The following is a 14,774-nucleotide window of genomic DNA, read 5'->3' as shown; positions in this document are numbered from 1 at the left end:
GAATAATATGTTGAGATCGAAATAATTAAAGGTCATGCAAAAACTGACAAAACGATAATAAATCATATAATAAAATAATAATTTACTAAAAAAGAATATTATAACGTCATTTAATTTGACTTGCATCCATATGAGAGGAGATAAATAATCTACTATAAAAAAGAGACTATAAAACTATCCAAAAAATAAACATGATTCTCTAACCCTAAGTGCAAAAATATTTTTCTTTAAGAAAATAATTAATCAAATATTAATAAAAATAATATCAGTTATATAAATATTTTGCCTTTTCTTTAAATAAAAACTCAAATATGATTAGAGAATCAGGCGAACCCTAAAAGAATACATGATGGACGGGCCAAAATTATAAATTTCTCATCTCATTCTCTTGTAGTCAAACAATCCTTTTCTCCCAACACCAAACTCCCCCTCTTTCCCACCGTTTCTTCTTCCTTAGCCTATTCTCCATATTTCTGCCTTTGCTTGCTCTTGTTATCTCCTCTGCTTCGAGGTAATGGAAGATTCCCTTTTTATTTCATTTATTTTATGGCCTTCTGTTTGGATTAGGGCTGCACACTCTATCCCCCCCCCACCCACACCCACACAACAACAACAACAACAACAACTCTACCGTTCTCCGATTCTATAAACTTATAAATATGTTTATGGTAAGTGGATAAAACAGGGGAGGGCTAGACTGGTGGTGGTAACATACTAAGATGGCAGATAGCAGCAGTATTGAAGAGTTTTCTGTCTCCTCTCAAGATCACGAGGTACTTGAAAAATTTATTTTATTCGGGTAACTAGTAAAATTACCCCATGTGACCAAAAGGTCACGGGCCGGTGGAAACAACCTCTTGCAGAAATGCAGGGTAAAGCTGCGTACGATAAACCTTTGTGGTATGGTCCTTCCTCGGATCCCGTGCATATGCGCGGGAGCTTAGTGCACCGGGCTGCCCTCACTTTTCTATATAAGATGAAATCTTTGCATTTTTTTTTTGGTCCTCCAATTTTTTCTTGCTACTTTGGTTAAGGAGCATTTCTCTGGCTTCATCAATATTCTTGATTGCTAATATGGTCTATCGTCTTTAACTCTTTTCTTCACAAAACTTGAGTTAACAACGGTTTGTTTGATGCAAGTACAAAAGATATTTGTTAAAATAGTACGGTTTAGCTAGTTTTCGGACTGATCATTCAAAAATAGCTAGCATTTGCCAAGTCATTGAAAAATAGTCACTATTTTGCTGCAACAGAGACCGGTCCAGCATAATATACTGGGGTTCGATGCACCTGTGTATGAACTTTCAACATATTATGCAGGACCGGTATACTTTGCTGGCTCTAGTATAATATACTGGAGAGTGGAACACCGGTGCTCCAAACTCCAGTATATTATATCCAATATATTAGATTGGAGTTCCAATATATTGCTAAATTTCGATTACTTTTGAAACTGTGGCTATTTTTGAATGACCACTTGTAAATTTGGCTATTTTTGAATTTCTCCCAAGATATTTAGTGCCGGTGGGCCGTGGCAGTTAAGAGGCAAAAATAGCACGATATAGCTAGTTTTCGGACTGGTTATTCAAAAATAACCAGCATTTACCAAGTCAATGAAAAATAGCCACTATTTTGCTGCAACAGAGACCGGTCCAGCATAATATACTGGAGTTCGGTGCACCTGTGTATGAACTCCAGCATATTATGCTGAACCCGTATACTTTGCTGGCTCCAGTATAATATACTGGAGATTGGAGCACCGGTGCTCTAAACTCCAGTATATTATGCTGGACCAATATACTTGCTGGAACTCCAGTATATTATGTTGGAGTTCTAGTGTACTTATGCTGGAACTCCATCATATTATGCTGGAGTTCCAACATACTTATTCTGGAACTCCAGTATAATATGTTGGAGTTCAAGTACTCCAGTATAATATACCGGCGTATTTTTTGGGTTTTGAACAGTATTTTCGTTCAGATTTATCTTTACATAAAAAGTGGGTAAATTTTGATTGCTTTTGAAACTGAGCTATATTTGAACGGCCACTTGTAAATTTGGCTATCTTTGAATTTCTCCCAATTAAAAGTTGTATAGGTGCAACCACAATATCTACTCTCTCGTCAAAGAAAATTTTGCAAGTACAAAAATGCTTAGTGCCGGTGGCAATTAAATTTGTATTAAGGCAATTAAGGCTACTACCTCCGTTCCAACTTCCAATTTATATGAACGTATTTGAATGGGCATGGAAAACATTTTTCTTTCTTACCAAACACACCCTTAAAGTATGAAAAGAGTATAGATGAAGCATGTGTTATTGGACCTAACTCCCTTAATCGACAGTTATCGCTATAACCACCACTAAGGCACTTACCATGTGAATCGTCTAAGTTGGGTAGCCGCCCTGTGCTAGGAAAAAAGAAAAAGAAAAAAAAAAAAAACTTTAACCTTGTTGTGCAATTTATTTTTTATTGTCTTCCACTCAAAAGAAAAATTATTTTTCTTTTATGTGATAATTATTAAATCATCTTGCAAGTACCAAACATAATTAGAAAAGAATTAAATAAGACAAAGAAGGTTCATATGTTGATAGATTAGGAGTGGCCACAAGTCACATTATCTTGTAACTGCATTAGTAGTCATATTCGATTCTTGGCTCCATATATACGATCTTCTTTGTAATACTATAAATGTGGCCCAAATAATAAATTGAGACATTTTATTAGAAAAATATAGCAAAAATGAACGCGGAATATTATTTAGATTTTGTGGGTTGAGTATGATGTCCCTTCTTGTCTATATTTTTATTAATGTGGTGTCTATGCTTTTTTGAGCCGAAGGTCTATTGGAATAGAGAAGTTGTTTCGAATAAACCCTCGGTCTGCGTACATAATATCTTCTCCAGACTCTACAGTATAGAATAATACAGGGTATATCATTGTTGTTGTAGCAGTAGTAGTACTTGTGGGGTTGAAGGGCAAAGCAATCACGTGCAGCCTGCAAAAAGAGTGGTCCCTAAATCGGTTTTGCTATTAAGATTTTACTCCGTAAACATTGCGACCCATAGCTTAAAGCCTTAAAATTCAATAAATTGGCACGTTATGGTTAAAATGTGTCGGCGCTAAGATATGGTGTGGATAGAGGTGTCAAATGGGTGGGCTTGAATTGATTTTGATCGGGTAAAAATGGGTTGAGTTAATAATTGGGCGGGTCAAATAATCTGTCCAAAAATGACTTGGGCTAATATGAGTTAGGTCAAGATAGGCTAAAATTTGGGTCATAACCCAATCCCCCAACTCTTATCAATCTTTACTTAATATGTGTTATTTTTTTATGAATTGTATAATTGCAAATAAGACTTTTTTCTTTTTCTATGGTCATATAAACATATCAAACAATAAATAAATTTATTTTTAAGATATTTTGGTAAAATTACTCATGGATCAATTTGGACTAAAAATCAGTTCAATTTTAAATGGGCTAAAAATAATAAATGGGCGGGTCAATGACTAGCCCAACCTTGGGCGAGTCATTTGTGCCTTAGGTGTGGATAAGCAATAATGGGCTAGTGTAAGTGCGGCAATAGTAGGGTGGAGAAGAGATTTAGCGTGACAGGAATCGGATTTATTTATATTCTTCATTAGTTGACTGACCGTCTGCGGACCTTCACCCACCCTATTGCCATTCTTAAACTTGCGAGTTTATCACTTTTTAATGAGATTAATAACCGAAATTCAGGTTAATTATAGGAATATAAATGAAAAAGAAAAAGGAGAATTAGAAACAAATTCGATTCTTTAAGGGGCCGAAAATCAAGCAAATTAAACATTGAATGAAACATCTAACTAGGGGATGTGCTAGTCACGTCTTAAGTTTTATAAAAGATTCTTAAATTGAAAATTGACTTAGTTTGGAATAATCAGAAGCTTCTTTTCACTGAAAATCGTTTTCATTTTCCCTACTTTATGTACTACGAACATTAGGGTTAAAAACAAGTTGGACATGTTTTCTATAGTATGAACTTAATGACCAATTATTTGGTCGTCGACTGGTAACTAGAGCTAGAAAATGCAGAATATCTTAGTAGTCCAGTTGATTGTCTACCTAAATTTCACCTTGTTTTTTTTGTAAGAGATTGATTTCCCATGTTGTAATCTCCTTCCTCATTTTCCCTTGAAAAAAACAAATAGAAAATGTGTATGAAGTAGTCCTCATTTTGCAGCTGGATTTGCGATCTTTAGCCCATGTTCCATGCTTTACAGTTTACACTATCATTTGTAATTTTATGAGTTGTTTTTTGATTCAACGTCTCTTTTGTATAATTGGTACTGATGCTAAATTTTGTAGACCACTGCCACTGGTAAAAAATATGGAGGACTTGTGCCAAAGAAGAAGCCTTTGATTTCAAAGGCAAGTTTTATACTTTCTTTTTTCTCCAAAAAGTTTTAAATAAAAAGCTTTTTGACTAAAAATTGACAACCACTTGTAATGTTGTGGATGCAGGACCATGAACGTGCCTTCTTTGATTCCGCAGATTGGGCTCTATGCAAGGTACTTATTAATTTAAACCCTATTAAATACTTGAATTATATGAAACTTAAATTTCCTTTTAGCTTATTGTTGGACATTAAATTACAAAATCTCTTCATTTGTTGTTATTTTTGCTCTACCTTGGTTCTACTCATGAAAAAAAGACTTTTTCATAAGATATGAAAAACACACAATTAAAATGAATATTCTCTCTGGCTATTGAGATGTTAATTAAGACTTGGTTAAGTTAGAGCTGTTGCGGAAGCCAAATGTATATAGTGTGAATAAGTCACAACTACTATACCAAAAATTATGACAGCCACCAAATAATAAATAAGACAATAAAACAACAATAAAGGGAACACCAGAATTTACGAGGTTCGGCTAATTTTGCCTACTCCTCGGACACAACCAATATTTTATTTCACTCCAAAAATACAAGTGAAATAATACTAAAGAGAGAAGATACAAATGCCTTAAACAGATGAGAAGGCAAATGAGAGGTGTGTTTCAATCCTAAACATTAGGCCTTCTTTTATAGGGGAAAAATCCCCCCAAACTTAACTCCCAACCAATGTGGGACTTTGGCATTTTGCCAAACTTCAACAAATCTCCACCTTGGCAAAATTCCACATTTTCAATTCTCTCTCAATAACAAATTTTGGTTGTGTCTTCATCTTCAATCTTCAGTGTTCAACAATGTTGATCAAATCCAAACAATGTTGAAACTTGACCGCAGTCACCACCTTTGTCAGCATATCAGCAGGATTCTCTGTAGTATGAATTTTCTTCACCGTGACTCCACCTTCTTCTATGATTTCGCGTACGAAATGATACCGAACATCAATGTGCTTCGTCCTTGCATGATAAACTTGGTTCTTCGCTAATTGAATAAGCACTTTGACTATCACAAAAAATTGTGATACCTTTTTGTTCAACACCAAGCTCCTTTAGCAATCCTTGAAGCCAAATTGCCTCTTTCACAGCATCTGTAATAGCCATGTATTCTGCCTCTGTTGTAGACAAAGCAACTGTTGACTGCAAAGTAGACTTCCAACTAACTGGTGCCTTTGCAAAAGTAAACACATAACCAGTAGTTGATCTTCGTTTGTCCATATCACCCGCAAAATCTGAGTCACAATATCCAACTACAGACTGATTGTCTTCCTGCTCAAAAACTAACCCGACATCTACAGTATTATGAATATACCGTAGAATCCACTTCACAGCTTGCCAATGCTCCTTCCCTGGATTGTGCATATATCTGCTAATAACTCCAACAGCTTGTGAAATGTCAGGCCTTGTGCAAACCATTGCATACATCAAGCTACCAACAACATTTGCGTATGGTACCTTTGACATATACTCTCGTTCAGCTTCATCCATTGGCGACATAGTAGTACTTAGCTTAAAATGGGAAGCAAGTGGAGTACTAACTGGCTTAGTCTTGTCATCTATGCCAAAACGTTGAAGTACTCTCTTCAAATATTCCTTTTGAGATAAACAGAGTTTCTTTGAACGTCTATCTCTAATTATCTCCATGCCAAGAATTTTCTTTGCCTCACCCAAATCCTTCATCTCGAACTCCTTCTTCAGTTGAATCTTCAACTTATCAATTTCTTCCAAATTCTTGGAAGCTATCAACATATCATCAACATATAGGAGAAGATATACAAAGGAACCATCTTTAAGCTTGTGCAAATACACACAATGATCGTATTTGCTTCTCTTGTACCCTTGCCGCAACATAAACTCGTCAAATCGCTTGTACCATTGTCTAGAAGATTGTTTCAATCCGTACAACGATTTTTCAAGTTTGCACACCATATTTTCTTTTCCAGCAACTTTGAATCCTTCTGGCTGAGTCATGTAGATTTCCTCCTCCAAGTTTCCATGTAAAAACGCAGTTTTTACATCCATCTGAACTAGTTCCAAATCCAATTGTGCTACCAAAGCCAACATAATTCTAATGGAGGAATGTTTTACAACTGGAGAAAACACTTCATTGTAATCAATTCCCTCCTTTTGAGCATATCCTTTGGCCACCAATCTTGCTTTGTAGCGAACATCTACTTGGTTAGGAAATCCTTCCTTCTTTGCAAATACCCATTTGCACCCAATTGCTTTCTTTCCCTTCGGGAGATTGGCCAATCTCCATGTATGATTCTGATGAAGGGACTGTATTTCATCATTCATGGCAATCCTCCACTTATCTTCTTCTGAACTTTGGACAACGTCTTTATAAGTAGTAGGAACATCATCAGCTACAATTGAGGTTGCACAAGCAACCGTCTCTATGAGACGAACAGGTTTCGTTATTGTTCTTTTTGGCCTGCTGGTTGCTATTGATTCAAGTTGTTGTTGAGATTCCTGAGTTGGAATCTCCTCTACTGGCTCTCCTTCCAGAGGGTAATCTTCATTTGTTTCCTCCTCTGCTTCTTGTGTAGGAAAAATAAATTTTCCCTCAAACTCCACCTGCTTAGAAGCACCTTCATTTTGTTTGGTATCTTCTGTTACCTTATTTACCATAGCAAATTCATCAAAGGTAACATCTCTGCTGAATATTACTTTCTTTGTCATAGGACACCATAAGCGATATCCTTTGACTCCAGAAGTAATTCCCATAAAAATAGCCTTCTTTGCCCTTGGATCCAATTTTGACTCTGTCACATGATAATATGCAGTTGAGCCAAACACGTGCAAAGAGTTATAATCTACAGCAGGTTTTCCGTACCATTTTTCAAATGGTGTTTTGCCATCAATAGCAGCAGATGGTAGACGATTAATGAGGTGGCATGCATATGTAATTGCCTCAGCCCAAAATTCTTTGCCCAAGCCAGCATTGGACAACATACACCGTACCTTCTCCAGCAAGGTCCGGTTCATACGTTCTGCCACTCCATTCTGTTGTGGTGTATGTCTAACAGTGAAGTGTCGGATGATGCCATCATTTTCACAGACCTTATTGAAATGATCATTTTTGTATTCACCTCCATTGTCTGTGCGAATACACTTGATTCTCCTGCCTGTCTGATTCTCCACCATCGTCTTCCATTTGAGAAAAATTCCCAACACTTCATCTTTGCTCTTCATTGTATACACCCATACTCTTCGGGAAAAATCATCAACAAAGGTTACAAAATAGTGCTTCCCACCCAATGAAGGTGTTTTGGAAGGACCCCAAACATCAGAGTGTACATAATCCAAAATGCCTTTAGTATTATGGATCGTTGTACCAAATTTAACCCTTGTCTGTTTCCCTTTAACACAATGCTCACAAAACTCCAAGTTGCAAGCCTTTACTCCTTTTAACAATCCTTGATCTGATAGAGTTTTCAAGGATTTTCCTCCAGCATGTCCCAAGCGCATGTGCCATAGCTTGGTTGCTTCTGCCTCTTTGTCGTCACTGGATGTTACTGTCGCTGTCCCAATAACTGTACTGCCACGATAGCGGTACATATTATTATTCTTCCGATTAGCCTTCATTACCACTAGTGCACCGGAGCATACTCTCATCACTCCATTTTCTGCAATGATTTTGAACCCTTTTGATTCTAGGGCTCCCACAGAGATGAGATTCTTCTTCAAATCCGGTACATATCGAACATCTATCAATGTTCTGATCATTCCATCATGGTTCCTTAATCGTATTGAACCAATGCCATATGAGGTAAGAGGGCTGTTATCCGCTGTGTGGATGACTCCATATTCTCCTTCTTGAAATTCCATGAACCAGTCCCTGTTGGGACACATATGATAGCTACAAGCCGAGTCCATCAACCATATGTCTGATGATGTTGATGACTCTGTTGTAACTAATGAGAAGTCTGAATCATCACAATCAGCTACATTTGAATCCATAATAGCCTTTCCATTGTTATGTTTGGCCTTATTCTTCAACTTCGGACAGTCTTTCTTCCAGTGCCCTTTTTCTCGACAAAAGGCACATTCATCTTTACTGGGTCTGGATCTTGACTTGGATCTTCCCTTCTTTGTCCTCGTTTGATTTTGAGGACGACCCCTCACAAACAGTGCTTCTCCTTCTCCGCCCTTCTGTTTTTCTCGCTTTCTTTGTTCATAGCTGTACAAAGCTGAACAAACTTCTCTGAGAGAAATTTCGTCATTTCCATGGAGTAGAGTAGTTTCAAGGTGCTCGTACTCATCAGGAAGTGACGCCAACAACATTAAGGCCAAGTCACCATCATCATAAGTTGTATCCATATTTTGCAAATCTGTGACCAACTTATTGAAACTGGTGATATGTTCATTCATCGTGGTACCAGGAACATAGGTGAAGTGAAACAGTCTCTTCTTCATGTACAATTTATTTTGACTGTTTTTCTTCAAAAATTTATCCTCCAGTGCTTTCCATAATTTACTTGCAGAAGTTTCCTTTGTGTATGGATATTTCTGCTCTCTAGCAAGGTAGGATCGAATGGTACCGCAAGCAACACGGTTGATAATTCTCCAATCTTCTTCTCCAATAACATCTGGTTTCTTTTCTTCAATGGCCAGATCTAGCCCTTGTTGAAAAAGGACATCTAGAACCTCGCCTTGCCACATCCCAAAATGTCCGGACCCGTCAAAAATTTCTACCGCAAATTTCGCATTTGACACAATTCTTGTCATAAGCGAAGATGCCAATGATGACGTATTGTTGACACTTGATGTAGATTCTTCTTGTTTATTGTCCCCCATATTTGACACAAATATTATTTAATAGCTGACGACACAAATCAAGATTATTTCCTTTCTGATGTAGAAGATCAGACTAAGCTGCAACTACAGAGCATACTCAGACAGAACCTTGACTCAGTTACCAAGATAAATCTTTTCTGATGTGGAAGATCAGACTATGCTGCAACCACAGAGCATACTTAGACAGTACCTTGGCTCTGATACCAATTGTTGCGGAAGCCAAATGTATATAGTGTGAATAAGTCACAACTACTATACCAAAAATTATGACAGCCACCAAATAATAAATAAGACAATAAAACAACAATAAAGGGAACACCAGAATTTACGAGGTTCGGCTAATTTTGCCTACTCCTCGGACACAACCAATATTTTATTTCACTCCAAAAATACAAGTGAAATAATACTAAAGAGAGAAGATACAAATGCCTTAAACAGATGAGAAGGCAAATGAGAGGTGTGTTTCAATCCTAAACATTAGGCCTTCTTTTATAGGGGAAAAATCCCCCCAAACTTAACTCCCAACCAATGTGGGACTTTGGCATTTTGCCAAACTTCAACAAGAGCAACAATAAATTTTAGATGGGGGAATTTCTATGACTAAGAAAAAATCTAGGGGTGTCCCTATGATATGCAAGAATTATGGTTCTAAGAGAAATGACTCCTGAATTTAAAGTTGGGTTTGTCCGAAATTCTCACTCCATAACTAAGTGCTACTTGGGTTTGATAATAGGTCCAATCTTGTAAAATTTCACTTCAATTCCTTTTGTCTCTTTTTTCCTTATGAAAATCTTTAGAATTAAATAAGGATGAATAGTGTGTTTGACACGAAAGGAAAATATTTTTCTGAAAAGATAAGTGGTATTTTATTTATTTTCTCGTATTTGATTAATAAACAGAAAATATTATCCCAAGAATATATAATCTAAGTAAACAATATGTGGAACGAGGTGGGTGGGGGCGGCTAAGGGGGAGGTTTGGTTCAGGCAATCGAGTTCGCGGGAGGTCAGGGCCAGTGGCAAGGGAGGCGGGGTCTCGGGCCGAGGGGGTGCCGATGGTGGGGTGTGTGGGACTTAGGGTAGGCAATGGTTTGGGGGGGGGGAGGGGGATAGGAAAAACCAGGGATGAGGCTGGGTGTGTTAAAAGAGAGTTTCAAAAAATATTTTCTTATTTTAATAGGGAAGTTATTTTCCGAAATCAGAAAAAAATAAGTTTATAAGGAAAATATATTTTAAAAATATTTAAGCGAATTAGACATTAGGTAATTGAAAAATATTTTTAGAACCAAACACACGGAAAAGGAAAGTTGTGAAGTAATTTAATGGTTAAGCTCAGAGGCGGCTTCATGATTTAAACTATATGAGTTCAATCTTTAACGTTTTTACCATTGAACCCATTATATTTTTAAAAATTATGGGTTCATATTTATTATTTATTGTAATTTTAATAATTTTTTATGCTTCATGTCAAAAGTACTGGGTTCAGGGTTAAACTGCAACCTTTTATCCTACACGTATAAAATTGTGAAATGCTTATTGATTTCTTCTGATTTGTTATGCTGGTGCTTTTTATATGGATACAGCAAGGTGCAGGAGTTGATAAGAAATCAGCAGTTGTTATTGAGACATTGCGTCCCAAGTTGCAAGTAATTCTAACTTCTACACAAACTATTTGAATTATGTGCTTTTATGTATTTAACTTTTTCAAATTTCAACTTCATTTAAAAGTGAGAAATCTAATGAATGTAATTTGAAATGTAACAGAGAACAGCTCATCAACAACTACCTCCTCGAAGACCTGCTTGTACATCTTGACATGTTGGACCTCTGCCCACTTCAGAATGCTGGTTATATAATGTTCCTGCAGACTAAGTAGATAATATATACGTTACCCACAAATGCATATTTTGTTTTGCATAGTTAACTATATACTCTCTTCAACTGGATTTGGATATAATTACAAATGGCACTTCTAAAATCTCTCATTGCTTGAGCATTTCAAAATTATTATTTTCCCAGTTTTAGGGCGAAAATCAAACAAGAAGTTTGCTGCATATTTAGGCGATTTCCAACGGACGAGGCGCCTTCTTATTAGTGTTCTCTTTAATTTGACCTTTTTTTATTGATTAATCTTGTCTCTATGAGAAGAACAATAAAAAAAAAAATCTCTTTTTTTAAACTAACCGCGGGGTGTTTGGCCTCAATCTCTACCTGGTATGCTATTGAACAAAAATCACATTAGAGGGGGAGTACATAAACCTAAACCTTCAAAATACATACAAGAAATACAAGAGAGAGGAAATAAGGGGGAGCCCCCTAATACAGATACTGTCACAAATACAACGAGTTCGACTTTTCTGCGTGAATACTTAACTCTATAGTATTTTAAATGTAAAAGAAAGTCCTGTTCATGACAAATTGTGATAACTCAGCCCATTGTTTTGAGTATCGTGTCTCAATTCATGTTTTGAGCATTTGTATAAGTTGATATTATATTTTGCGATTTATTGGAATAACATGAACGACTCAATAATATTTGTGGCCTCAAACATTATCATAAGTGTTTACCTTGAAAATGGTAACTACAATTATATTTAATTTTGTGGTTCTAAAAATACGCGATTTATCATAATACTAGTTGTTAGGCAATAGATACTAAGTGTAAGCAAAGAAAATAAAAAATGCAAACCAATAGGGTCACAAGGCTGGGCCTCGAGCTGGCTAGAGCAGAGCCTCGAGGTTTAGATGGGGTTAATAGCAATGAACAATTGATGAAGAATTAATGACGGCGAGGGCCTCAAAGATGGCCTTTTGCGGTTAATAATGAGCAACAAATGAAGAACAATAAATGAACAATGAATGAACAATGAAAGAATAAGCAATAAATGTGAAGAACAACAGTGTTAGCAAAGAGCAGAGAATGTTGTATTGTATTCACTATGTTTTGTAATAATCCGAATCCTCTTACAAGATGACAAGGGTCCCCTTTATATAAGAGGGAAAATCCCAACATAGTACATGTCTAATAATAACGAGGAAATGCCATTGGTATAATTGTATAATGACTTAGTACGGATTTGTACTATTCTTGTAGACCTGGTCAGCTCTAACCATGTGTATTTGAGAATTTTCTCGTCTTTCCATAACGATCATCGATTGTACTGCTCCGAGGTCGACCATAGTGAGCCTTCGATATGCTCCCTCGGGGGACACACCTCGGGGCCGCACCTCACGCTCTGCTTTGGGCTTCTTCGAGGTTAGGTGTGGGGAGGCATAGTAGCCCCAAGATCAAACTCACCAATTTTGGCCGTATACAGATAGTCCCCGCGTTTCTTAGAATGAAATGATAAGAAACAATCTTAGTTCTTGCCTCTTCGATTCCCCCATTATGACGTCAGCCACGTGAGATCATTAAATAGCGTGGCAAAAAAGTTATACATGGGTCTTATTAAACACGGTTCTTGAAAAGCCCACGAACCGCTATTGGTCGCCCTTTCAACTCCTCCCAGTGACTTATAAATACTTCAATTCTCTATCTTTCAAACCTTTGCAACATCTTCAAATCTTCAAATCCTCGTTAACAGTTTCCTGCCTTCACCCTTCTTCCGTGTTCAATTCTTTGTCAACTTGCTTTGAAACTTTTGTTACAACTATGGCAAAAACTTCTAAAATAGTACCTCCAAAAGGAGAAGCCCCTTCTTCGTCACGCTCGTCTAAGAGCAAAAAGGTAGTGCCCCCCAGCGTTGAGGAGTGTGTTCCTGGGACCTTCGATACAGCCTCCGACTTCAAGATTGATAAACCTTCTTCAGTACCGGGATGATGCGAACCCATGTCTCGGTATGTTAGTCTAATAACGTATATAAAGACGGTGAAAATAGATTTCCGCTGGGGAAAAGCGGTACAAGTAGAGGTCCTTTCTGTGGAAGAGGATATAACTACGCATAAACTTGGTTTCCTCAGCGTGTATATGTATCCCTTTACTTTGGGTCATGTGAGCTCTTCTTCTCCATCGATAGACCCGGTGATCCTCGATTTTTGTCAAGAATATCGAGTGACGCTCAGTCAGATTTATCCTTCTTTTTGGAGAGTCGTCGATTTGCTTAGACATTTCTCGAACATGGTCGAGGGGATGTCTTTCACCCTCGATCACCTGATTAGATTGTATAGCCCTCGCCTCTATCGAGGGGGCCTAGTCAAACTGCGGCATCGGTCTGCCAAAGCATTTTTTGCCAATACCGATTAAGATAAGGATCGGGGGTGGATGAACTGCTTTGTTCGAGTCAGAACTTCGGACCTCATCCCTGCCGAGAAGATGCCATTCCCCGAAGAATGGAATATAAGGCGTAAGTGTCGTTACACCGAGAATCTTTTATCATCTGAATGTCCTCTTTTCCTCTTTCAAACTAACTCCTTTGTTATTTGAATTGATTTCTCTCTGATTGCTTAGCCACCATGTAGTTCTCTGGCACGGTCAACGACCTCCCGGGCTGGGTTAGACTTTTAGACTCCACCTCTCCATATGATAAGCGCATTTGGCATGATCTGGCCAAAACTCGATGGGAGGCCAAATATCATGGTACGCCATCTCTATTATCACTTCTAAATCCCTTATGAATGGATTTCATAGCGGTGTGTTTGACATTTTATGCATGTGTAGGCCTCGGGGAAGCCGTTTCAATGAGACCACCTCCTCTTGGCGACGAGGAGACTCAAAGGCCTGCCAAAGATAAAAAGAGAAAGGAGGAGACGCTGACGGAGTCCCCAAAACCAAAAAGAGCCAAGGCTCGAAATAGGACCGATGCAACGGTCCTATCTTCGGCAGCGGTTGAGAGTCTTCGTGTTGAAGACGATGACGGATGCCCATTGATACATAGGGCAAGACAAAGCACTGATGCTTCGACGGTTGTCGTGCAGAAGACTGCCGAGTCAGAGGTGGCCGATGCGGTCCCACCTTGTAATGAGGAACCCTTCGAGGAGGGTTTGTGTGCAGTTCCCGAGGCGATTACGGAAGAAGATTCAACTTGTGCTGATGAACACTTGTTCAGCGCATTTGGAGGATCCAACTCTAAGGCCCTTCGAGGGCAAGAAGAAGCCTCGATAGAGGTTGATGTCATGGGCGGTCTTCAATCAGGCCCGTCATTTTCCCCAAGGCAAATACGGGATGCCTAGAACAGGGAGAACACTGATGTAGGGGCATTCCGGGGGGAGGATGAGATGTTTGGAGATTTCTTTCCGACGTTAAAGAGGATGATGATCTCGATGCCCCACTCGCTCTCGAGGAGGCTGCGAAACTCCAAAAATAGGTGATTTTGACATAACCTTTGCGCCTTGAGTTTTGATCTTTGTTCTCCTAACTTCTTTCCTTCGTGCTATATTTCACGATGTTGTATGACCAGGCCTTCTCCAAGTTACGGGGTATGCGCCTGCTTCCATGTTTAGAACGTTGTGGGAGTTGATATCAACTAGCTCCACATTTGGTACTCCCTCAGGGTTTACGGGTGGTACACCCAGCCCTATGCCGTTGTTTTCTCCAAGTTCTTCACTATC

General features: G+C 38.2%; 1 protein-coding gene across 2 annotated transcripts; it reads left to right on the top strand.

Moving 5' to 3' along the window:
* Window positions 1-325: 325 nt before the first annotated feature.
* Window positions 326-11,205, top strand: LOC104249904 (uncharacterized). 2 transcript variants are annotated; one of them, XM_009806444.2, is made up of 6 exons: window positions 326-511; window positions 686-773; window positions 4,348-4,410; window positions 4,504-4,551; window positions 10,811-10,873; window positions 10,992-11,205. In XM_009806444.2, the coding sequence occupies exons 2-6, from the start codon at window positions 720-722 to the stop codon at window positions 11,040-11,042; spliced, it is 279 nt and encodes a 92-aa protein (XP_009804746.1). In that variant the 5' UTR covers window positions 326-511; window positions 686-719; the 3' UTR covers window positions 11,043-11,205. The 2 variants fall into 2 exon arrangements, with proteins under 2 accessions (XP_009804746.1, XP_009804728.1); XM_009806426.2 differs by having other exon boundaries at window positions 337-511; window positions 674-773.
* The last annotated feature ends 3,569 nt before the right edge of the window (window positions 11,206-14,774 follow it).

This window comes from Nicotiana sylvestris, chromosome 9 (assembly GCF_000393655.2).
Source record: "Nicotiana sylvestris chromosome 9, ASM39365v2, whole genome shotgun sequence".
NCBI classification, from domain to species: domain Eukaryota; kingdom Viridiplantae; phylum Streptophyta; class Magnoliopsida; order Solanales; family Solanaceae; genus Nicotiana; species Nicotiana sylvestris.
The sequence above is the reverse complement of the archived record's forward strand: the minus strand, read 5'-3'. Positions and strand labels throughout refer to the sequence as shown.

Excerpts from the sequence above, each read along its gene's own strand:
- LOC104249904 (XM_009806444.2), top strand. The coding sequence starts at position 720 with ATGGCAGATAGCAGCAGTATTGAAGAGTTTTCTGTCTCCTCTCAAGAT. Across the intron at positions 4,411-4,503 it reads AGAAGCCTTTGATTTCAAAG|GACCATGAACGTGCCTTCTT; the intron begins GCAAGTTTTATA and ends TTGTGGATGCAG. Across the intron at positions 10,874-10,991 it reads CATTGCGTCCCAAGTTGCAA|AGAACAGCTCATCAACAACT; the intron begins GTAATTCTAACT and ends GAAATGTAACAG.